Consider the following 25,389-nt stretch of genomic DNA (forward strand, 5'->3'; position numbering starts at 1 on the left):
TACATAATGATTAATAAGTTCGTTGAAAGCCAATATATTCAGCAGTGGAAATAATCAGCGCACAGTCTCGTGCATAATAGATGTAAATACGCAAATAAGTAAATAAAGTAAACACGTATATTATTATACTAGCAGTATAGGTGTGATATTGATTATGAGTATTGTTGCTGATAAAGCAAGGTTATAAAGAGTGAACGATGGCTTATAAACGGTGGAAGTGACTTAACTATTATAAGTAAAATTTTAGACGTGAAGGAACGATATACTGTACGTTTAAAAGTGTCTGCAACATAGCATTCTAGAAGATTTCTCTTTGGAAATAATAAAGATACGTGACAGAGACAAAAAATTGTCATATAAAAAAAACATATTTCTGAACGACCAAATCCTTAGATAACTTTTCCAAGCTTCAAGAGGAAAAGGGTATTGAATATTTTTCCATGAATGATAACCAAAAAGATATTACAGACCCTGTCAGATGAACAACTGATCAAAAATGACCTCGCTTCCAAAACACCTGTATCTCGACTTACCTGTAGGCTCGTAATTGATCCCGTTGAAGTCTGTGAAACAAGGGATAGACCTCACCGTGCCCGGTGGCGTTTCAGGCCAGCAAGACACCCCGTCGAATTTGACGGGGCATGCACCGGGCCCGTACTGGGGCTCCATAATGGAGATGACGTATTCGTGGAAACACTTGAGGAGCTTGTGGTCATGCTCACTGTTCTCGTGCGTGTCGTTCAGTTTCTTCGATTGCTTCATGAACTGGCTGTACATGGTGGCCCTCACGCGGCTCACGACGTCCGAATCCGAGTCCTCCAGATTGATGTTCGGATCGTGGAGGACCAAGTCCAGCGGATCCAGGGAATTGGCTTCGTTGATGGCGTCTGCGTCCAGGTAATCGTTTTCACCGGCTGACACCGCGATTGAAGGGGCCATTTTCGCGAAGTGGTGACTACGTTATTAGAAAGAAAGGGCTTGAACCCTTGGTGGGATGCTTTACTTTTGAAGAGCGGTTTGAAGAGCAGTCTTAGTTCTATGTGACCTTTGAATCAAGAGCCATTCCTCTTAAGAAATTCATTATTATTCTGAGCTCACAATCGCTTGACGTTCATATTAGAATGACTTTTTGCTTCTGCAGTTAAAATATAAAGGCAGTAAAAGAAAATTTCCCGGTAATTCTTAAAGGATATTCAAGGCACTGGAATGTTCTTTCTCTTTACTAAAATATTTACGGAAGACAGAAACTGAACACTGTACAGTGTAGGGGAAAACACTCTTGTTTGTTGTATGGAAAGGCTATTTCATCATGTAATTCAAGCCAAAAGCTTTGCTCAAGTACAATAAAAGCCAGAAGTACTCACTCATGTTTTGATCGTTCTAATCTGTGTTTTGTATCTTGAACTGATATCAAGCGACCGTGAACTATTTACTTAAGATCAAAGCTTTCGTTGGATTGCGCTGCGACGCCACATTACATAAACAAATCAATCAAACAATCGCTGGACCGCGTCCTCTACTTCATCGTCCATTTTGAAGCACGAGACCTCTTCTATCACCTTCCTGCAAAAGGAAAAAAAAATATTCTATAATAGAAAGTTAACTTGGGTTCCCCCGTAGGGGGGTAGTGCCACCAGTGCACCTCACGCGGTGCACTATAGGTATTACTCAAGGTTTTTTGCAGTGTCCCCTCGGCCCCTAGCTGCAACCCCTTTCATTCCTTTTACTGTACCTCCGTTCATGTTCTCTTTCTTCCATCTTACTTTCCACCCTCTCCTAACAATTGTTTCACAGTGCAACTGGGAGGTTTTCCTCCTGTTACACCTTTCAAACCTCCTTTGCTCTTAATTTTCCTTTCAGCGGTGAATGACCTAATAGGTCTCAGCGCTTGGCCTTTAACCTAAATCTTATATTGCAATTCCTTAACTTGGGTACGAAAACAGTGGTTATGGAAAGTAATGCTCTGCCAGTAAGTCTGTCTTTATCGTGCTCTTCCCACGGTCTGTCCTCATCATGATCATTTTTTACTCTAAAAAAACTATCAAGATTATGGTTAATGATATATACTTGAACAACAAACAAACTCACTCCGACCTTTACAAAAGATCTACAAACATTATCTGAACACAAACGACGAGCTGTCAGATAGGAGTAAAAGACCTTGAAGATTTTCGTACACGAGGGAGATTCCAGTCAAAGTCAAAACTGGGTGAGGCAGCTGTAAGAACGATTTTGCAGTCTGGCCTTATCAGCCAGACCCATAACTTTAACTTATCAGGAGAGCACTGGAATCTGGACCATATGAATGGGACCATTCTCATTCCCATAACATGCTATAAGGCAGATGATTCAACAGACACTCCTACCAGAAAGAGGTTAAAATTAGTCAGTGTTCTTATTTTCTGTCATCATAGGACCGGCATATTATCCACCCTAAAATAATTATTATTCAGTTATGCCCATTCCTTATTTGCCAGAACTGAAGTAACCACCAAAATAGAAGGATGTGGATTATTAATTTTGAATATATATATATATATATATATATATATATATATATATATATATATATATATATATATATATATATATATATATAAACTAAATTCATCGAAAGAAACACACTGAGTGCATGAGGCCTTCGACTTTAGCAAGTAAAGCGACGACAGTCGAAAGGCCTCTGCAGCACTCCAGTGTTTCTCTTTCCTTCGTGGATTTTGTCTTTATTTATATATTCATCACGTTCCATATTTTCGAGATTCATTTATACTGTACACACACATATATACATATATATACACACATATATATATATATATATACTCGTAGGGGTGTAGCGTCGTCAGTACGCAGTACGTGGTGCACTGTAGGCATTACTTAATGTTTTTTGCAGCGTCTCTTCGGCCTCTAGCTGCAACCTCTTTCACTCCTATTACTGTACCTCCGTTCATATTCTCTTTCTTCCATTTTACTTTGCACCCTTTCCTAATAATTGTGTCATAGTGCAACTGCGAGGTTTTCCTCCTGTTACGCCTTTCAACCTCCTTCATTCCCAATTTCCCTTTCAGGTGTGAATGACCTTATAGGTCCCGGCGCCTGGCCATGGGCCTAGATTATATATTATATTCCATACACAAATATATATATATATATATATATATATATATATATATATATATAAATATACATATATATATATATATATATATATATATATATATATATATATATATATATATATATATATATACTGTATATATACCCTAAACCCAGCCAGTTGCAGCTTAGTCATTTGGATACCATAACCCCTAGAATTTCATAGTTCCGTTAGACTGAGAAATATTCTATTGCTTCATACTTCGCAGGTGGCAGCAGTTACGATTTAAGCGCCTGGAGTTGGACATCCTAAAAACCACGTTAGATCTTTATGTCCAACGTAGTTGTTTTTTTTTTTTTTTTATCAAACATTTGCAACAGGGGCCGGGCCGGAAAATTTTCCTTTTCCCAAAACTCTGGTTTCTGCTTAGTTTAGAAATGATTTTAAAAGATCATAACAATTTGAAGATGCAAGCATTATCTTGATAATCAGATTCTAAAGAAATACAACTTGTCAGTTTTGTTAGATTCACTGTTCTTATTTAATTAATATTATTTAACTATACCACTATATAATTTCCACAGTGTTGATATTCAACATATCATTTGTACTGAGCTTCATCTGAAGCTCCGCGTAGTAGACACCGCACTCCTATAAACGCAATGGTAAACCATTAATTTTCTTTTAAGAAAGAGGAATTGTCAGAAGGAATCTAGTTGTGCTATATGTAACCGAATATTTCCTCTTTAAGAACAATTATGGCCCAGCTATAGATATTTTTCTACCTTTGCAACAATGGACATTTTTGTGTATGTATATATATATATATATATATATATATATATATATATATATATATATATATATATATATAAAATCCGTCACAAAATTGCACGTGATGAATATATAAGTAGGAAAACACTAGAAAATAGTAAAAGTTGAAGAAAGGTACCCGTTTGATTTCTTATGGTACATAATTTTTTTATTTTTTCACCTTCAAGTATTTTATGTGTACAGTACACACCCATACACACACACGCATATATATACATATATATATGTATATATATAGGTATATATATATATATATATATATATATATATATACATATATATATATATATATATATATAATATATATATATATATATATATATATATATATATATATATATATATATATATATATATATATATTTCCACTATCACATGAGTATTTCTGAAAACCGGAAGGTTTACACACTGATGAAGAGGTGTTTCTACTCAATGAGGCGATTCCGAAGGGAAACACGAACCAGCCCTTGACCTTCAACTGAATTCATAATTAGTTTTTTCCCACGCTAGACTTCCTTATTACATTTTCTTGGGCTGTTAACCTTTTCACCTTACCCCTCCTTTTCATTTCTTGGCTCCTTATTCCTCAATGTTAATTTCCTTTCGGACTTCGTTTTCGCCTTTTTTTTTTCTTTTTCACTCAATTTGTCCTCGTGAAAACGTCCATATTCCCACCAGATCCTTTCATGTAAACCTTTTTTCCCGAAAGTTTCTTCTTTGTTCAAAGAAGAGCAAGAAAAATCGTATAAACTTTTGTTTATAATTTCATCCTATTAAACATAATAACCTAATAAATTTCATGTCATCGTTTCAGATTCTCTCTCGTTCTCGCTGTAGGCAGAACTTTAAATTGAATTCTCTTAAGAAGTTTCGATCTTGTGCTTCGGGTGCGTACATAGATAGCCTACGCATCCCTCCTGTCGTTTTGCTTCGCTTTTGAAGTTCGAAAGCTTTCGGAGGTTCTTCATTTCATTTCATTCATGGTCTCTGCTTAGACTTAATCTTTATCATTTAATCCATTTTTTATTCTTTTATACTAAGGATGGTATCTCAAACTCACTCTTCGTATTGTAATATAATCCTACTGTTTTAAAGCATCTCTGATGTTGATTTAAGCTACAGGTTACGTAATGTACTTTCTTTCATAATTCTGACGCTAATTCCTGAAAAATTCTTTTCTTATTTCTGTTGCTTCGTCATTCTAGTTTCCTGATATTCTCAGTATTTCTCTTTGCCTAACTTTGCGTCGCTCAGTCGTCCGTACTTAAAGATTCCCAAACTCTTTCTTGGACGAAAAACTTTTTCTCTACAGTCAAAGATTAATTAACCTGCCAACAGTAATTAGCCTTATGAACTTTGTTCCCTAATTCTGCTAATCATTTGTGTCCTTGAATGCCACTCGCCATCCCTTGAAAGTCTGTCTTGAATTTTATTTTCTTGCGTTACGTTCTCAATAGATATTTACGTATTATTGATTATTAACTTCCTATGAGAAACTTGCTTTTTAGTACACTAATACTTTTGTCAGTTTGAGATTCATACCCCGAGGTTGATGGTTGTCCTCTTTGATCTGAATTCCAAATAATGAAAATCTGAAGAAATAATAAAAGCCTTTGTGAAGCAGAAATTGCGTTTGCACTGAACTTTTCAGGGAGATCGAATAATACGATTGAATAACAAGATTCAGTGGAGGATTTCAAGTCCTAGCGCTCTTCCAAAATGGATAGCAATGTCCTGTTTTATTGGGCTACATTGTGGGCGAGAGAAAGTAATGTCTTTCTGCTTGTTATCGAACAGTTAAAAGAAATGATACTGCGGGAAAATAAGAGAGCAGTATTGCCTAAAGGATAAAGGTTTTAACAACGGATAAAGAACAAAATTTACGCCACGGATACAAGACTTAAAATTCTTGAAATATTAGTGTGTTAATGTATTTAATTTCATTAATTGTTCTTCCCATGTTTGTACATGTCAGTCATTTGTTTTTATATATATATTCTCATGCTTATCCTTATTTCATCTTAATTTTGAAAAATTCAATAATGATCAGTTGAACATAGGCCAAGTAATAAATTTTATCTATTTCAAAAGTTCCATTATTCTTAAAGCATTGTTCCATGATGATTTTTAGGGTTTTTAGAATGATCTCGAAATGCAACATTTATGTATATATATACTGTATATATGTTTATATATAAATAAATACATATATATACGTGTGTGTGTATGTTTATGTGTCACTGGAATGAAAACGTGATATGAAGTTCGTCAGGGATATTTGGATACGAGGGAAGTGAAGTGAAACAAGAGGTTGCAAGATCTTTCCAAGCAAACTGCATTGAACAGAAGATTACAAGGAAGACTCGGTTTTACAAACAACAGGTAAGCTTAATCCAAATGTAATAAGCTTCGCATGAATTAAGATGGTTATATACCTTGTTGACTTTAGTTGTTATTTGCAAAACCAAGTGTTCTTTGCAATCTTTTGTTCCGTCGTATGTAGCTTTTGCTTGAAAATGCCCTGGAGCGAAGGTGAAAGATCTTGCGATCCATGGCCCCACTTTTCGTCGTGGCCAAAAACTTTTTTTACTTATTCACACAAGGTATTTTTTTTTATTCTCCCATTAAGGTACAAATGACCTTTAATAGAATTCATTTTACACCTTGGGGATAAATTACAGTACACCCAAAAGGGTATTACAGATGATAAGTGCATCTGCCCCTGCTGGGATCCTGCTGGGGGAGATGCGCCTATCATGTTTAATACTCTTTGTATGTAATTTATTTACCAAGTAGAGTGAATTCGATAATAATGGGTATTTGTGGCTAAATATTCGCAAGTGTATTATGTGTGCGTGTGTGTTTGTGTGCGTGTGTTTGTGAATGTCTGTATGTGTATGCGAGTGTCTGCGCGAAAGCGCGTTCATTTAATAACATTGCACACTTTCCAAGTAGATGGCCGTGGCTGCCGAAATCAGACGACACAACAGTCACTGTAGCATTTATATTGTCATTTTTCAGACGTGGCTGAACCCCAAGGGAAGAAAACTTCCACAACATTGACACTGCAGAAGGTTCTTCAGAAGGTGTCGCAACCTCGTACACACACACTGCACCATGGCCCATTCTCTTGCTTGCGCTCTCACGCTCCATGGATATTAGGGCCCGCCTTCACCAATACCTCTCATTCCGTCTTCCCAGCGCTTTTTGTTTTTTCCTCGCCTTCTCCCTCCTGGCATTTCCGAATTATACACTTTTCACCAGCCTGCCGCAGCCGTCATCCATTCTTTCCGTATAACCAGCCATTGCAATTAGGCTCCCCTGTTTACCTTCCCACCATTTCTAAAAATGAGGTTGCTAGACCCATGGCCCTTTTCAAGTAGGTCGAGTTGACGAACAAGTGTGTGGCGTAATCATAACTCCCACGACACACACAAACATATATATATATATATATATATATATATATATATATATATATATATATATATATATGTATGTATGTATATATGTATGTATGTATGTATGTATGTAGGTTATGTAGGTGTATGTCTTTGTACATATGTAAAGTCCTCAATACCCTCTTCACGAATTCTTCGCACTCGCCGAATACGCTTGCCACTACAAAACATTAAATCTAAATGCTGATGTACTTCTGATGTCCGTAGCAAGACTCGAACCCGCATCCGGAGGATCAGAAACGAGTTCACGTTGCCGACCTGACCATTAGAAGGATAAATGTCAGTTGCCGTTCATGCATACATATACCTGTCGAATTCAGATACATTTATTAGATCCGGAATAGACATCCAAGTAGATAATCGTTGTAATTGCCTACGATTATTATATATATATATATATATATATATATATATATATATATATATATATATATATATATATATATATATATATATATATATATATTATATTATATTATATATATACATACATACACACATTATATATATATGTATATGAATTCTTAGCTCACAATGAGAATTAAGAAAAGAATAACAGGAAGGTCTTCGTTGTAGGAGATCTTTTGGAATGAACGCGTCTGCAAAGAAGGGAACCGTTGGATGAATGAACTCTCACGGGTTGTTGCTGGTGTTTGCACTAGTTTTTGGAGGGAAGCCGCCTGCTTTCATGCATCGCAATCGTGTTTACAAACCCAACGGACGTTTGTGACTGCAACAAAGGAAACAAACCATGAAAATAGCGGCCTGGAATTCCGCTTTGAGACCATTAGGAAGAAAGAAAAGAAGCCCGGACCCTTCGCTTAGTGTAAACAGGCACTTGGCACATTCACGGCCCTCTCTCTCTCTCTCTCTCTCTCTCTCTCTCTCTCATACACACTTGCACATATACACACACACGCACGTGACACGAAAGTTATATCATTCTCAATGAATCATAAATTCCTACTCTCTCTCTCTCTCTCTCTCTCATACACACTTGCACATATACACACACACGCACGTGACACGAAAGTTATATCATTCTCAATGAATCATAAATTCCTACTCTCTCTCTCTCATACACACTTGCACATATACACACACACGCACGTGACACGAAAGTTATATCATTCTCAATGAATCATAAATTCCTACTCTCTCTCTCTCTCTCTCTCTCTCTCTCTCTCTCTCTCTCTCTCTCTCTCTCTCATTTCCAATCATGTCTCTTGTTCAGAAAACAACTGAAGGGTATAATGGCGTCCCTTCATTCATATCGTTAGACCTCAAGTAGTCCTTTCTGTACGTATTAGTAGCCCTTCTCCCGTAAGCACTGCTCATTGCTCTAGCAAAGGTTGTCGGCTGTTTGTCTCTTGACAATCATTCGAATCTGTTTACAATTTGGGATATAGTATGAGTTTTGAATAAGCCGAGTGGTGTGTCTCACAATACATTTTGCACTGGCTGTTTGTCTGAAAGTGGAGAAGGCGAGAGTTTTTATGTGCAGTCACGTGTTTTCAGAAGGTCATGCGAACAGGTACCCTGAGGATAAGTCAATCTAGACGGACGAATTTTCTCGAAGTTGACATCATCATTGTTTGTGCCATTAATCATGTGTTGTGGCGCTGTGGTGTGATTTCGTCTAGATTTTGACTACTGATTGACGATTGAATACTGCACTCTTTGAGAGAGAGAGAGAGAGAGAGAGAGAGAGTTTTGTTTGAATTAAATCTTGTCATTGTTAAAGACAAGAAATAGCTTTTGCAATCATATTGCCTTTCAGAGAGAGAGAGAGAGAGAGAGAGAGAGAGAGAGAGAGAGAGAGAGAGAGAGAGAGAGAGAGAAATATGGGCAGTAAATTGTTCATAGTAAGAATGCCTTCAGTATTTTCACACATGGCACCCCAGTATCAGGTGAGATGCCTTTATACTGCGCGGATGTTTTTTGTTTGAATTAAATCTTGTCATTGTTAAAGACAAGAAATAGCTTCTGCAATCATATGACTCTTGAGAGAGAGAGAGAGAGAGAGAGAGAGAGCTATTAATTCCGGAGGGGAATATTGGCAAGCATAATGAAATCGACCGAGACCACGTTATGCCAGTGAATAAAAGGAGCTTCTTCGGAAAACCAGAAAACATTCCCGGCGACCGTCGGCATTTCATTCTAATCTTCGAGCACCGTCTTATAATTTTCCCGTGGCAGTCTGCGGAACGCGGCTCGCTCGGGAGAGCATGAATAAAACATGTATCGGCCTCGAAATTGGTGATCCCCGTCGTGAGAAAACCTTGCGAAGGTCGTGGCGAATGCGTGGGGGAAGAAGAAGAAGAAGAAGAAGAAGGATGCCCCCAGAGGATGATGATGATATTATCGGGGACGCCACCACCTGATGGAAGGAGACAGCAGTGTCGTCTTGCTGCCGCCTCCGGAGAGAAATGGAGACATCCATTTCGCGATCGGTGATTTGGGGGATACGCTGCCTCCAGGTAATTTCCCTTTGGTTCTCTTATTATGACAAGGACCCTTGTAATGGTGGGGTCCCAACGAGCATTCGGAGGCAAAGAGGAAAGGGGTTAGAGTTCACATTTTTTTCGGTCTGCTTTGTTCCAACTCGACGGCTTCTCAGGGACTGGGTTATTCAAGTATGTCGGGAAAGCTGGATTAAAAGCATTTTTCAGGTTTTTATCTATGGTATATATATATACATATATATATACATATATACGTATACATACATACTTGTGTATATAATATATATATATATATATATGAATCATAATATATATACATACATACACATATATATATATATATATATATATATATATATATATATATATATATATATATATATATATATATATATACACATACACATACACACAGTATATGTGCATACATATTTCGAATGTAAAAGATGAAAACGTTCGTAAAGGACCTACTGAAAAAGTGGGCGTTTCACGAGAAAAATTCTAAGTTTGTGTTCTTTTATAGTAAGTAGTTATTTCCGGTGGCGTTGACCATAGGTGTGAGAGTAATTCCCACAAATCGGTCAATCAGTCACTCATCTTATTTCATATGTGTTCGGACAACAACTACATAAAAAGTTTGACAGCTTTAGCTCCCTGCTGTATTCCCCGTAGAGGGTTACTACCGTCGTGCATCTCACATGATGCACTGTAGACATTATTAGAGGTTGTTGGCAGCGTCTATTCGTCCCTAGCTGCACCTACTATTTAGCCTTTTACTTTACCTCCATTCTGCATAATTTTTCAGTCTTGCTGTCCAACCACTCGAACCCCTCCTTTTCAATGTCTGAAGCGTGAATGGCTGGAAGTGCCCCAGTGCTTGGTTCTGTATCCCAATTTTCATAAATCAATCAATCTCTGTTTTGTCTTCATACTGAGTGAAGTGGGGTTATTTTGAATTGGTAATGGGCCGGAAAATAATATTGATTTCCGTTGGCATACACAACTGGCCCCACATCCAGAACAGCTTTCTGCTGAAGTGTTATCAAAGAAAACTCATCTGTGCTTAGGAATGAGGATAAAGAGAGTACTCACATTTTGAAGGATAAACAAAGATGTGGAATTCGATACGCACTCATCCGCATAGAAGCGTGAGAAGTGTCTTGTACGCCATCTTGCTTTCGTGTAGATAGCATAATGAGCCAGATGGCTTATTAACTTTAGTCAAAAGAGCTCCAATGAACGAATACAAATCAAAAGAGCTCCAGTGAACGAATACAATCGCTAACTTATTACAACTTTTGTTGTAATAAGCCCCCACAAGACCCGTTGTAATGATGGTAAGGTTACTGACCGGGCATCAAATTAGCAAACATCGTAGAACAAAAAATTAGAATTTCAGGCGCATTTAACCGGAAGTCGTTGATAAGTAACCACTGGCGGGAACGAGAAGGAGGATCTTTGTGTTTTGATGTTCACTGCTGCTTTTTCCAGAAATCCAGGTAATTTGTTTCAAATTTCACTGACTGGAATACAGATTTATTTATTATCCGAAGTAATATTATTAAATGTAGTGAGCATTTGCTGTAACTACAGCAAGAACTATTTTGTTCTGCGACTCAGCATGATGAAGTGTAGTAAATTAACCAGAAACTCTGTAATATATGTTCTGTTATTTATTGCTGACATGTAATAAACGTATACATATGGATGGAACCTATTCCATTAAATTACTTGTATCCATTTCAGGAAGAATATACAGATATAAAAGATACATTTTGCATGACATTCAAGAAAAAGGGCTCAGTCAGCAATATCTAAGAAAAAATTCTATTTAATGAAAAGGATGCTCTTGTCTGTTCGTAAGTAGGTAATTCCCGTTGGAAACACAGAAAGACAAAGCTTTACGCGTACTTGCGCAGTGTTGAACCTCTTTTCATCTTTCGTTTTTAACTGAGTTAACATGAGTGGTGGGTAATGAGTGAGAATGAGATTATCACTCGCACTTGTCTATGTTTTCTGGATTTGTTTTATCTATCTGCCGCAACCCATTTTACTTATTTTACGACCACTATAGTGGGTCGAAAACCGCAGTTTGAAATTATGCAAGAAGGTCCCGCGCAGAACTGTCGAAGAAAGCAAAAGGTGGGATGAGTGAAAGAATGAAACAGAAGTACCAAAAGGTGACGAATAAAGTCCAGTAATGTATACAGGGCAAGAAAAGCCGGAAATGGCGAATAACGAAATTATGAGACGCTGCATTGAAAAGGTCATCGTATAAGAGTATTGTTCGATGTATGAGTGGATGAATGGAGATCATTTCCGCACGGAAGGTAGACTGTAAAAATAGAAACGTGTAACGATGTAATGGACGACCGATTACTCAGAAGGTCGAGAAAACAAGGAAAATGCAGGTCTGACAGACGGCGGAAATGCAAAAATATGGCAAGACATTTGTATCCCGAAATTACGAAAGCAATTATAATAAGGAGGAAGTGAACGGTGCTATACATCATGTGGTTCTGCGCTTGTCGGTTAGAGAATTTTTTTTTTTAACGAAAAATGTGTAACAGATAATTGGTACGACTATATTCAAGTCGACTGACCACAAGACACATGGGGGGGAAAAAACATAAAAACATTTGTTAATGTTTTTTACTGTTATGTATCCAACATGGTCTTCGAGTTGAAACGAAGCGCTGAATGTTATTGCAGATCATGCTCTCTGAACAGTGGCAAGGTGAAAAACAATTATTCTTGCTTTGTTCAAGTTATGGCTACCATTTGAAGGAGATCGTCGTTAGTAGGCGATACTTTCACTTTCCTTTCTTATATGGTCATTCTGAATCTAAATGAGATGTTACTTTTCTCTCTCTCTCTCTCTCTCTCTCTCTCTCTCTCTCTGTGAGACAGTGTCCACGAGGAACGTTTCGAGATTTTATATAATGTTCTCGTCTGTTCATCCACAGGAATAGCCTCCTCGTGAACTTGTCTTTAAACGCTTGTAATTAATACCGTACGTTGCAGAATAAAGATGACTGTTATTTTCTTCAAAAGCAGAGGACAAGGGACAAGTAACATAGGGCCCTCATGTAGCCCAGACCCAAGGAAGAAGAAAAAGGGAAAAGAAAGAACGAATGGCGGGGAGTTACCACGACGCAAGGTAAAACGCAGAAGCAGGAGGAGAATTCCAAAGCCTTGCAGGAGACAGAAGGAAATAATCACTGAAGCGAGAAGTATGAACTGAGTAAATGAGGGAATAGGTTGCCTGACGGGTCTTAAAAGGCCGCCAGCGAGAATCCTCCCCTTGAGTTCAGCTGAATAGTGGTCAAAATTTAACTGATATATTTTGTCTCATTGTGGTAGTTCTCTTCAGGAACTGCTGTATGCTTACATTACTCTGAAGTAATCATTGTTTTTTTACTAAATAAAAAAGAAACGTTTAGAGTGAATTTCACTTCTATGTTTACATTACTCTGAAGTAATAAATTTTGTTTACTAAATAAAACAAGTAAAAAATGCGACGAAGTTTATTCGGCGCAGTTAAGTTTTCTGTACAGCCGCTACAGCGTTATAATTAAGGTCACTGAAAATAGATCTATATTTCGGTGGTCTCGGTATAATGCTGGATGAGCCTCGGCCCATGGAACTTTAACTACGGCCCGGTGGTGGCCTATCCTATATCGTTGCCAGAAGCACGATTATGGCTAACTTTAGCCTCAGATAAAATGAAAACTACTGAGGCTAAAGGGCTGCAATTTGGTAAGTTTGATGCTTGGAGGGTGGATGATCAACATACCAATTTGCAGCTCTCTAGCCTCAGTAGTTTTTAAGATCTGAGTGTGGACAGAAAAAAGTGCGGAGAGAATAAAGTGCGGACGGACGGACAAAGCCGGCACAATATTTTTCTCTTACAGAAAACTAAAAAAACATTTAGAGTGAATTTCACCTAAAGTCACAAGTAATGAAGATTTGTCCCCTTCGAAAAGAGTTGGATCAGGTTATAGAGGTGACAGGCAGGTGAAGCGTGTGCTTTTGCTTGCTGCAATATTATGGTGGTACGTGCATGAGATATCATTAATTTTATGATTCTCTCTCTCTCTCTCTCTCTCTCTCTCTCTCTCTCTCTCTTTAACTGATTAGAAACACTGTGTCTTTCTTAACATTAGGGTAAATGGGTAAATAAGAAAATTCATTCTTTATGTGTGTGTGCGTGTGTCTGTTTCTCTCTCTTTCTCACAGTTCATTGATTAGAAACACCTTATCTTCTTTTACATTAAAGTAAATGGGAAAGAGTTTGATTAATTTTCTCTCTCTCTCTCTCTGTCTGTCTCTCTCTCTCTCTCTCTCTCTCTCTCTCTCTCTCTCTCTCTCTCTCTCTCTCATAATATGTAATTGCTCATTATTTTATGCACGCACTGACTAGCAATTTATTTTCATTATCATTATTGTTGCTGTACAGTCATGCTCAAATCTGAGGCGACATGATTCTGTTTCTATATCGTACAAAATCTCAGACTCAACTTAACGATGCCAAATAGTGTTAGACTTTTTATTTTTTCATTTCCAAAGTCATACACATCGACAACTTTGCGAATTCTCAGCTAACACTATTTTCCCTATGGTTATATAGATGTGATCCCCTTTATGCAGTGGTATAATTCGTAATCTGTGTGATTTTAATACATATATTTTTTTTTACGTTGCTTAGCTCAAAGCACGGTGTAATACGTAAATGTTGCCGTCAATGGTAGCACGCTGAACATGCTCCTCGGACTGGTCAACTTAGCTACCTCAGCAGCATTATAACAGTAGACCTAATAAGCTCAACAGTCATAACAACATTTTCAAAACAGGAGTATGAATTAAAGCAAGTTTTCTTTGAATGTTGAAGTTTTAGGCTGTGTTCAAGATGACTGTATGTTGCGAAATGATTTATAGGCCTAAGAATATAAGCTAAGTCTTCTGGGTTGTAATCTGTGTTACTAAAGAATCTATTTGTAGAGATTACCTGTTCTTTGAAGAACAAAAGATGATGATGATTTAAATTATATGGAGAAGACGGCTTTTAATCGTAATATCTGTTAGTAATATCGAGGCCTATGGAACACTTGTTTGTTATATAGCTTAAAATATGATTTTCTTCAAAGTCCCTCTGCTCGTCTTTTTTTTTCTGTATAATTTATTCATTCATAAGGTAACTTGAAGTGTAAGAATGTGCAGATAACTTCATATGCTTTCTGGCCAGAAATTGTTAATATAGAGATGTGAATGCTCAGTGTAATGTATTTATAGTAAGTAAAGAAACCTAACAAACTAAGTCTAGGAACAAAATCTTTTCTTTAACAAAAGAGTAAATGCATAGGCGAATAGTTGCTATTAAGCCTTAATTTCTGAAGTTGTTAACAAATGTAACATAAATCATTTTATTTTTCTGAAAATCCAAATATTCCTCTAACAAATGTAAAATAAATGTTTTCAACATAATTTCATTGTCGCTACTCAGTTTAGACCTATGCTCCAGGTGGTTCATGTTGCAGCCACTCTAATGGTTGCGTCACACAGGCTCCGCCCACCCGTTGATATCGGTGGATGCGTCTAACTACAATAATACTTTCGTATTTACGTATTTACATTTTTCATCAGCGTTGAGGCGTAAAAACAATCAAATAGGACTATTTCAAAATTTATGGTTGCATTGCAAGCATTATTAATTTTATGGCAATTTTTTTTTTTTTTTAATTTTTTAGTCTTCTGTAAAAGAAAACTTTTGTGCCGGCTTTGTCTGTCCGTCCCCCCTCAGATCTTAAAAACTACTGAGGCTAGAGGGCTGCAAATTGGTATGTTGATCATCCACCCTCCAATCATCAAACATTCCAAATTGTAGCCCTCTAGCCTCAGTAGTTTTTATTTTATTTAAGGTTAAAGATTAATGGGCCGCGGCTCATACAGCATTATACCTAGACCACCGAAAGACAGATCTATTTTCGGTGGCCTTGAATATACGCTGTACAGAAAACTCGATTGCGTCGAAGAAACTTCGGCGCATTTTTTACTTGTTTTTTATTATTATTTTAACATTTGAAGTGAGTTTTGATGATGACAATTTTTTTTTGTCAAACGCATCGACGATGAGTGAACGAAAGTTTTGAAAATGTTCCGTAACTATTTTTCCAAAATTTGGCTACTCGTGATATTTTCTTACGGTTTTGAAATATATGACAGATTTCACTCTTATGAAACATATAGCCGTATTGTATGAAATAATCGCGTTTTCGCATTGAAATAAGAGAAAAATTTGGAACATGTTAAGCTGCCAGTTCGTAAATTTTGAACGAAATCCTATGCAATCACGTCGTAACACTTACGAGCATAGCTGTACTTTGAAACGTGAAGTAACCATCTCTGAACGTCAGCCCTTTTCCTCAGCTGCGTTCGAAAGGGCTCCATACAGCCCTCCCGGCCGTTCCTCCGTGGTAACTGTTCGGTGAATAAAGCGGAGTATGAATACTAACTCCAGTCCATGATAGCTTTTGCGCTATAAGTCATTTGTCAGGATTATTCTCATGAATGTTGGAAGGGCCTTGACACGTCAAAGAACGTTGCGGATGGGAGAGAATGCCTTTGATAAAGAAGGAGAAAAATGATTCTTCTTCGTGTGAAACTCCATGCAGTGATTGAATGCACTTCTTTTTCACGTTTTCTTTTGTTGCTTGCTGATCTGCATTTGTTTATTTATGCGTGCGCATTAAATTTCTATGTGAGTGGGGGTTGGAGTGGGGAGCGGGAATAGAGATAGAGAAGTCTCATTGACGATATTTACTATAAAACATACGATGACGTATTCTGATTGATTTTCTTCACTCATACGTATTCAGACTGGGTTGTAGAACAAATGTATGAGCGTTGTTATATTATAATCTATACGACCTGCGCACCTGAGCGTTCATTCCAGTTACTTCAAAAGTGTAAGAAGTAGGCAAGAGAGAGAGAGAGAGAGAGAGAGAGAGAGAGAGAGAGAGAGAGAGAGAGAGAGAGAGAGAGAGACTTTTAAGCTGTCAACAGTTCTTTTGAGAGGATTTGGCTGTCATGTGGTAACTCGACTCTGTACGATTTTATAACCTCTATGTCCGGGGAAAGTAAAGCCGAAAGGTAATTTATAAAGCTTATGCGAAAGTTAATTTATAAAGCTTACGTGAAAGTAATCTATTAAGTTTATATTAAAGTTAATTTATTAAGCTTATAACGTTCATATAAGCTTAATAAATTAACTTACAGAGCTTATATGAAAATTGATTTATAGAGCTTATATGAAACTTAATTTATAATGCTTACATGAAGTTAATATATAAAGCTTATAAGAAAATTAAGATATAAAGCTTAAATGAAAGTTAATGTATAAAGTTTATATGAAAGTTAATTTATGAAGTTTATATGAAAGTTAATTTATAAAGTTTATATGAAAGTTAATTTTAAAGCTTATATGAAAGTTAATTTACAAAGTTTATATGAAAGTTAATTTATAAAGCTTATGTGAAAGTTAACTTATAAAGTTTATATGAAAATTGTTTTATAAAGCTTATATGAAAGTTAATTTATAAAGCTTATAAGAAAGTAAATGTATAAAGCTTATATAAAAGTTATTTTATAAAGCTTATAAGAAAGTTAATTTATAAAGTTTATATGAAAGTTAATTTATAAAGCTTATAAGAAATTTAATTTATAAAGCTTATACGAAAGTTAATATATAAAGCTTATATAACATTTAATTTATAAAGCTTGAATGAAAGTTAATTTATAAAGCTTATATGCAGGTTAATTTAAAAGCTTTTAAGAAAGTTAATTTATAAAGCTTATATGAAGGTTAATTTATAAAGCTCATGTGAAAGTTAATTCATAAACCTTATGAATTAACTCTCTCTCTCTCTCTCTCTCTCTCTCTCTCTCTCTCTCTCTCTCTATATATATATATATATATATATATATATATATATATATATATATATATATATATATATATATATATATACACACACACGTATATCCGCAACAGTCGATCATGATGTGAATGGGGTACCAGCATTACCTGGGAGTCAAGGAAAAGGGCGCTTTTGTATGCATGCATGTATGTATTTATACTGTATATATGTATGCATGAATATGTGGATAGAAGGAAAGATAGATAGGTCTATATCTTATATAAAAACTAGGATTATTTCCACTATCAACTCTATTAAAGCTAGTGCAACTGGAGCAGCATTTAATGTTTATAATGCCTGCCTCTGGTTTAGTTATTTTGTAGGATTCTGGGCGAGTTCTGTTAAGCAAAATGTTACCTTCGTCTTCTTTCAAACATGGTAAAAGAAACTTCATCTCTGATAGACTTTCCATGGACGTCTGCTACCGTTGCAGTTTGCTTAACGATTGTGTTACTTTGTGACGAATATTCCGTGAGAATATTAAATGTTTAATGTTTCTGAAAATTGATTACACATGAAGTACATCTGTGTCTGGAGCGCAGTATTTAGCTGCAATAATTAGAATACAACCAAGAGTACAAGGATTAGAGAACACTTTCTACCATCTCTTCTCTTCATTTGGGTTAATATGTTATCCGTAAAACCACCGTATTTTTAGCCTCGTGTCTCTTCTGTGAGCTGGATAACATTATCATTTCAATTATTGCCTTTGTAGAGCTTTAAACAAACTTGATACAGGGCTAATAACCAACTGAGAAGCTATTATTCAGTTGAAACTTAGAACTCTTAAGGCTTGATTAATTTACTGTATATAGTTCTGAGAAAAACCTCTTCGCTCCATCGAAATGTTGCAGATTCTTCCTGAAGGGCCACCTCAGAGCACAGCACTGACTTGTCGTCGAGGTAAGGATTGGTGTTTGTTTTACTAGTCCGTGAGCCAGCCCAGACCTTTGTACACCTGAGGTGGCATTTTCCCTTTACAGCCATTTTCTCTTTGGTATTCATAACATTACATTTCAACTTAGTAGCCTTATCAGATAGATGTTTAAATCAAATTTCATGGCACTTTTAGTGCTTTCACTAACTCTCTGATCCCGGGGGGTAGGGGGGGCTGTTAGTGTTGTCACTGCACTTCACACGGTGCACTGGCAGCAGTTACTGAAGGTTCTTTGCAGTGTCCCCTTTAATCTTTTTACTGTACCTCCGTTCATATTCTCTTTCTTCCATCTTACTTTCCACACTCTCCTAACAATTGTTTCATAATGCAACAGCGGTTTTCTTCCTGTTACACCTTTCAAACCTTATTTACTCTCAATTTCCCTTTCAGCTCTGTACGACCTTGTAGATCCTAGTGCTTTGCCTTCGGCCTGACTTTTATATTGCATTCCATTCCACTAACTCTCTTATGGACATTTGAAAAAATGCCTGATAACTGACCTAAATAAACATTGGAAAGGCTTGTCATGATAAAATGCTAGCAATACTAAATAGCCTTTCCAAAGTACTAACTTAGAATCACCCACCTTGAGCGTTGTAGAAATGTAATAAAATAAGGCCCGGGTCAGGGGATCATCAATAGCGTTATCAAGATTATGCGTTTGATACTGTGTGATACTGTTACCAAAGACTCCTGTAATTGCTCTGTGCCTCTGTAATAGGAAATCTCAAGGCTTCTTGACAGAAGCAAAGAGCCCAGTGACTATCGATATTCTCCTGCCTTCACTATCATGTTAGATGCACTTCACTGAAGTCGTATTTCTTATAAAGTGGTTGATTTTTGAACAAGTAAAGGCAACATAAGTGTAATGACCAAGAAGCTAAGGATTTTGCTATAGTTATATGTGAACATTAAGTAAAATGAACCGTTCATAAAATGTATGCAAACACAATACAAGGTGAAAAGACAAACTGGCAATTTTCCTCTCTCTCTCTCTCTCTCTCTCTCTCTCTCTCTCTCTCTCTCTCTCTCTCTCTGATAAACCTCTTTGAATACATCGTGTCGATATATCGGCGGAAAGGGGACAATCACGTATCCTGAATTTGAACTTGGCTCAAGACCGTAGCTTTAGTCCCGAACTCGGGTCCAACTTTCATGTTCATTACATATATCTTGATCTTGAAGCCTGATCTTAATTAAACCAGTATCTCCTCTTATGTTTTTACAATTGCTGATCACGTAGGAAAAGCCCTTGACTGGACTACTAAGTGGCCAATGAAAGTCAATTGGATTCAAATCACACATTGACGTGGTCCTGATATCACTGTCAGTAGATCACGATGACCTTATGCGGATGCCAGCAGAAAGAGCGAGGCTCGTCCGTAACAATATTATCGTTAATGTTGCAGTGATGATGGTCATGAACATAAGGAAAACCATGCAATGCATCGTAACTGTGCCACTATAATGTCACCTAGACCTACAATTAAACGGGAACCCCTATAAGTGTGTGTACACCATTTTATGCCAGCCCCGCGAGACCGGGCCGTTCTTTGGTAGCGCCATCGTAACGAGTTAGTGCAAACTTCATGTATAAAGTAATTTGTTTATCCTCTTCAGCGTGTGTACAATATAATATACCGTCTACCACACATCATTCAAGATAATTTCATAAAAAGTTAAAAGTAAGAATGCGTGTGCCCGTATGGTATGGATTCATTCTTTCGGGGTGATCTTGAGATTGCAGGAAAGTTTTTCATCGCATCATTTTTTGTCCATCTCTTGCGCTTCATCCCAATATGTCAGGAAGCCTTACTGTGTCACCTGAATGTTCAGGGGAAACATTGACGGCGGCCCGGATTATGTTAAGTAACTCCCTCCCTCTGCCCCTATCGGATTAAGAGTGTTATATAAGTGTGAATAAAATATACCTCGCATCATTATACCTGAACTGCAAATGCATTGATGATCATGGAGGACGACTGCATAAACATCACAAAAGACAGTGATGTGTCTAGATCAAATTATCTTGTAAATGAGGGTGCTCAGCTAATATAGGAATAAGAGCACCACTCTTCATCCTACGAAGCCTACTGTAAGTCTGGTCCCGGGTCGAGAAGGAAAAGGTATTGCTTGCTACACTATGTTTGCTTGATTCTTTGTTCGAGGTTACTAATGCCTTTAGAACAATCCACGTAGACTTTGGTTTTATTTCAACAAATCGTGACGTTGCCAGATTTACTGGACAGAAACTACATTATTAGTTTCTTTTATCACATTTCGTTCGATCAATGTTTCTTACACATGATCAATCGTATGCTCCGACACACATGAAAATCAGACAGTTACTTAATGATTAACAACCGTAATCACTTCCTCAATACGTCGGTAATCAAATTTCTCTCTCTCTCTCTCTCTCTCTCTCTCTCTCTCTCTCTCGATTTCTTCACTCTTTTTTGGTTCCGCTTGTCACTACAAAGCCTCGAATCCGAAATGAATGGCGCATGAAGAAGAAACCCGATTTCCCTGTGATGAGATTCGAATTCACGCGCGATGGGTTGGCTGGGGTTGAGATAACCCACTCTGCTGGAGATTGGGCTGTCTTCATTTGTTCTTCATTTTGCATACAAGACTGTATCCAAACATTGCCCAGAAATCTAGATCTTAAAAGTCACTGTCGCCATGGCAAATATATATATACAAATCTAGATGTATATTATATAATCTATATGCATAATATTGTGTACATATTATGCATATATATATATATATATATATATAATATATAATATATATATATATATATATATATATATATATATATATATATATATATATATATATATGTATATATATATATATATATATATATATATATATATATATATATATTTATATATATATATATATATATATATATATATATATATATATATATATATATATATATATATATATATATATATATATATATATATATGTGTGTGTGTGTGTGTGTCTGTAAATATATATAAACATCTGTATGTATATATACATTATAATATAATTTATATGTATATACAGATGTATATATACATATATATTTACACACACATATATATGTGTGCGTGTATTGATATAAATTTGGCCACAAATATTATTTAATACTGAATTCACTGTACCTTGGGAATAACTTTCTGCCCTGTTGGAATTATAAGATAAATACATCTGCCCAAGCAGGATTCGAACCTTGGCCTCAGGTTTAGGTATATCTGAATATAAAAAAGTCACATAGGGTACAAGTAACAAAAATAATTTATTTTATATTTTTTATCTATTATTTATATTTATCTATACACATATATATGTATGTATATATATATATATATATATATATATATATATATATATATATATATATATATATATATATATACAGGATTTTCGGAAAAAGAGTAAATACAAGGAATTTCCGAAATAACGACAAGAAGAGGACGCCAGACAAGCGTTGTCAATAGCAAAGTGCCGCCGGGTCGTTCACGGGCTTCTTTGATGGAATACTCGAAAGCATGACTTATCACCTGCACATCAGACCCGTGTGAAGAAACACGAATGCTTCCTGGACTTCCAGTAACTATTTTACAGGAATTAAAGACAAAAAGAATCAGTGGTAAGTGAAGAAAAGATCGCCATGTAGAATCAGGTAAAAGAAAGAATGTCGTAGTAATTTCACTGATGACTAAGTGCCTAAACAGTTCAAAAGCTACTTGAGAGAATTTGGTTTCACAAAATAACTTATTTCGGCTACCTTGATCAAAAGGCCTTCTTACTTTCTGTTGTTTTTCACTTGGGAAGCTTTGGTTTCCTCATTTTGATATACAGGTCACATTAACGCGGCCTCACGCGATGGACTTTTTATTTCTCGATTCAGCAGTATTGTTGGATTCGTTTTTCAGTGAAAATCTCTAGAGAGGAATCTTGGGAATGAAATGAAAAGCATTAACAATTCTGATTAAAAGTCAGCATTCAGCAGATCATATCTGGAAGGGACTGACATCGAAGAATTGAAAAATCACTTCCGAATATACATCACGTCACAGGAAGATCGTATACGAGAGACGAAACAGCCGAACCGCGCAAAGTAATATACACCGGACCAAGGAATGATTGGTTCTTTTCAGTGCATAACTTTATTTCTTATTTTCAAATGTCTGTAGAGGTGTGTGTGCTTGTGTGCGTGTGTTCGCGGGCGCCTGTTAAGTGCGTGTTTTGAGGTAAGAGATAAAGGAAGATTAAAGAGGCTGGTATACATAATTAATATGCGTGTCTGGACTGACAGATAAATTAACGCGCCTTTGAAGATACCCCTAAAGATAACCAATAGGGGGAATAACGATGAACTACTAATCAGGGCGAAGTCTACATTAAATATCATATGTCTTTTTTGTTGTCAGCTGATAGATGCTGATAAAAAGGGTTTCGCTTAGAAGCTTACCAACTTAACACAATGTGTGATGTTTCAAGGATATGGCCCTGGTCCGTTGGTCCTTTGCAGTCTTCATACACGAAAGATTTAAATGTTCATTCGGGGATGTGATTTCTTTAAAGTAGGCTTGAATCCTCTGGCCCTTTCATGGCCTCGTTCTGCCTGTACAAAAGGACAGTATAGTTCGCCCTTGTAATAGATATTTACGTAAGGCTGTAGTGTGTCTATGTTTTTATGTTTGTATGTCGATTAGGAAGCATAGGGAACAAGTACCTAGGACTATAAGTGTGTATATACCTTATACAGCATCATGGCATAACAGAGTGAAAATCAACTTCTCTTAATCCATAAACTTACAAAGTTCATTCCTTTATATTACACACTTACACTATTACCCGTCCACAACTCTTAATCATGAAATTTCACAACTTTTATTCAGCAAACCCATAATACTGACGATCCACAACTTTTTCCTCTTATTATATGAACTTACTATACTGCTGTCAGTTGATAACTACTTCCCATCCACACTGTTTTTAGGCACTTTAACAAATTTGAAACAGAGTTTTTATTACAAGATTGTATGTATCTACAGTCCCAAAATTGCCTCTCTTTACCAGTCTTCCACTAATACATAAAAGTCAGCGCTGTAATATTTGGATAAAAGGGACGGTCAGCACAGTAATTCCTGGATAAAAGGGGCAGTCAGTACAAGGAGGTGCAGAAAAAATTTTCTGAGCTCTTCAGAGTTTTCCCGGGCAGCGGCGGGTTGGTCAGCTAGTATATACTCTGTATATATATTGTGTGTGTGTATTATATATATATATATATATATATATATATATATATATATATATATATATATACATATATATTATCTACACGTATATATATGTACATATGTGTGTACGTGCGCTTGCGCTTGCTCTCTTTTGTCAGGAATGGTGGTTTAAAACTGCTGTCTTGTCAACCTATTGTGTACGATCCACGATCATATATAATTTATAAAAATTGACTTTAAATAGGCAGAGATGCTGTTGATCATTCCTTTACGAGAGAAATGATGCTTAGTACCCAAGTCAGCAAATTGACAGATTAATGTTGTGTTATTTTTTACCTCTTTAAATATGTAATAAGGAAGAGTTTTCATTTATTTGTTTTAGTTTTTTTAGATGGATTTAGACCTCTGATAAAATTTCGCTTCATTTCAAAGAAATTTAGGTGAATTCGATGTCATCACAACGAAAAAATTACTAGTGTGTCATTTCTCAAAGGTACAGAGATTCTTGAAAGACAATGCTGGAAACCCATGAGTGTCCAGCACAGTGTCTCATCCGATATTAACGGCTGGAATCGCCGATATTTAGAGGCGCAAAGGCCCAAAAAGACATTAAAGCTATCTGAAATTTCTCCTCTCTCTGTCGTCGGTTGGAGTGGGTGTAAAGGCGACTCTTCTAATGTTATGGACTTGAGTGGAGAAATTTGTGTCTCCAATTGACAGATATAGCAGATGTCGTTACTTTTGACATAAACCAAAGCTCTCTCTATCTTTCTCTCCCAAGAACGAGTTACGTTAGTGAAATTCGTAGCATTATCTTGGCGTCACCAAGAGGAACGATCTTGATGTCAGATAGGTAGTCTTCGGTTAGGTGTCTGGCTGCCTCCTAATGGCTTTTCAGATATGGTTCACCTTCGTTCGCTACTTCATTAATACATCAGATATTCTCCTCCGGTTTGTCGTCACGTGTCAAGGTTTGTTTTGCTCTCTCTCTCTCTCTCTCTCTGTCTCTCTGTCTCTCTGTCTCTCTCTCTCTCTCTCTCTCTCTCTCTGCTATTACATAAAAATTTATTAGTTGGATAATATCAGAAGAGCAACGTTTCAAGATCTGGCGCCAGTGGTAAACCGGCCGTATTACTCACTCTTATTGTTATCACTACTGTTATTATAACCTTCATCACGGCGAAAGTGGAAGGACCACCAGTAACAACGACGCCGATCTCCAAAACAGAGAAATCACTGGGATAACAGTACGAGTCGATCCAGCAATCGCTGGAAGTGCCTTTGAATACCTCCCAAGCATGACAAGAAGAAGAGTGAAAAGCCAGCCAGTGAGTGGAGAGGAGAGGTCGGGCAGAATAGAAACGCGTTTGACG

The 25,389-nt window shown here is 36.6% G+C and overlaps 2 protein-coding genes across 3 annotated transcripts in view; one reads left to right on the forward strand and one right to left on the reverse strand.

Annotated features, from left to right (window-relative positions):
• The window catches only part of LOC136835943 (diuretic hormone receptor-like), a 185,612-nt gene that overhangs the window by 130,411 nt on the left and 29,812 nt on the right, over positions 1-25,389 (reverse strand). Inside the window, exon 2 of the mRNA XM_067099826.1 lies at positions 534-1,563. Coding sequence (XP_066955927.1) covers positions 534-939 — 406 coding nt within the window. The 5' untranslated portion in view covers positions 940-1,563. The remainder of the gene's footprint in view (positions 1-533; positions 1,564-25,389) is intronic.
• The window catches only part of LOC136835944 (monocyte to macrophage differentiation factor 2), a 263,773-nt gene that overhangs the window by 118,548 nt on the left and 119,836 nt on the right, over positions 1-25,389 (forward strand). The window lies entirely within an intron of this gene.

Source organism: Macrobrachium rosenbergii, chromosome 55 (assembly GCF_040412425.1).
Source record: "Macrobrachium rosenbergii isolate ZJJX-2024 chromosome 55, ASM4041242v1, whole genome shotgun sequence".
Classification (NCBI taxonomy): Eukaryota; Metazoa; Arthropoda; class Malacostraca; order Decapoda; family Palaemonidae; genus Macrobrachium; species Macrobrachium rosenbergii.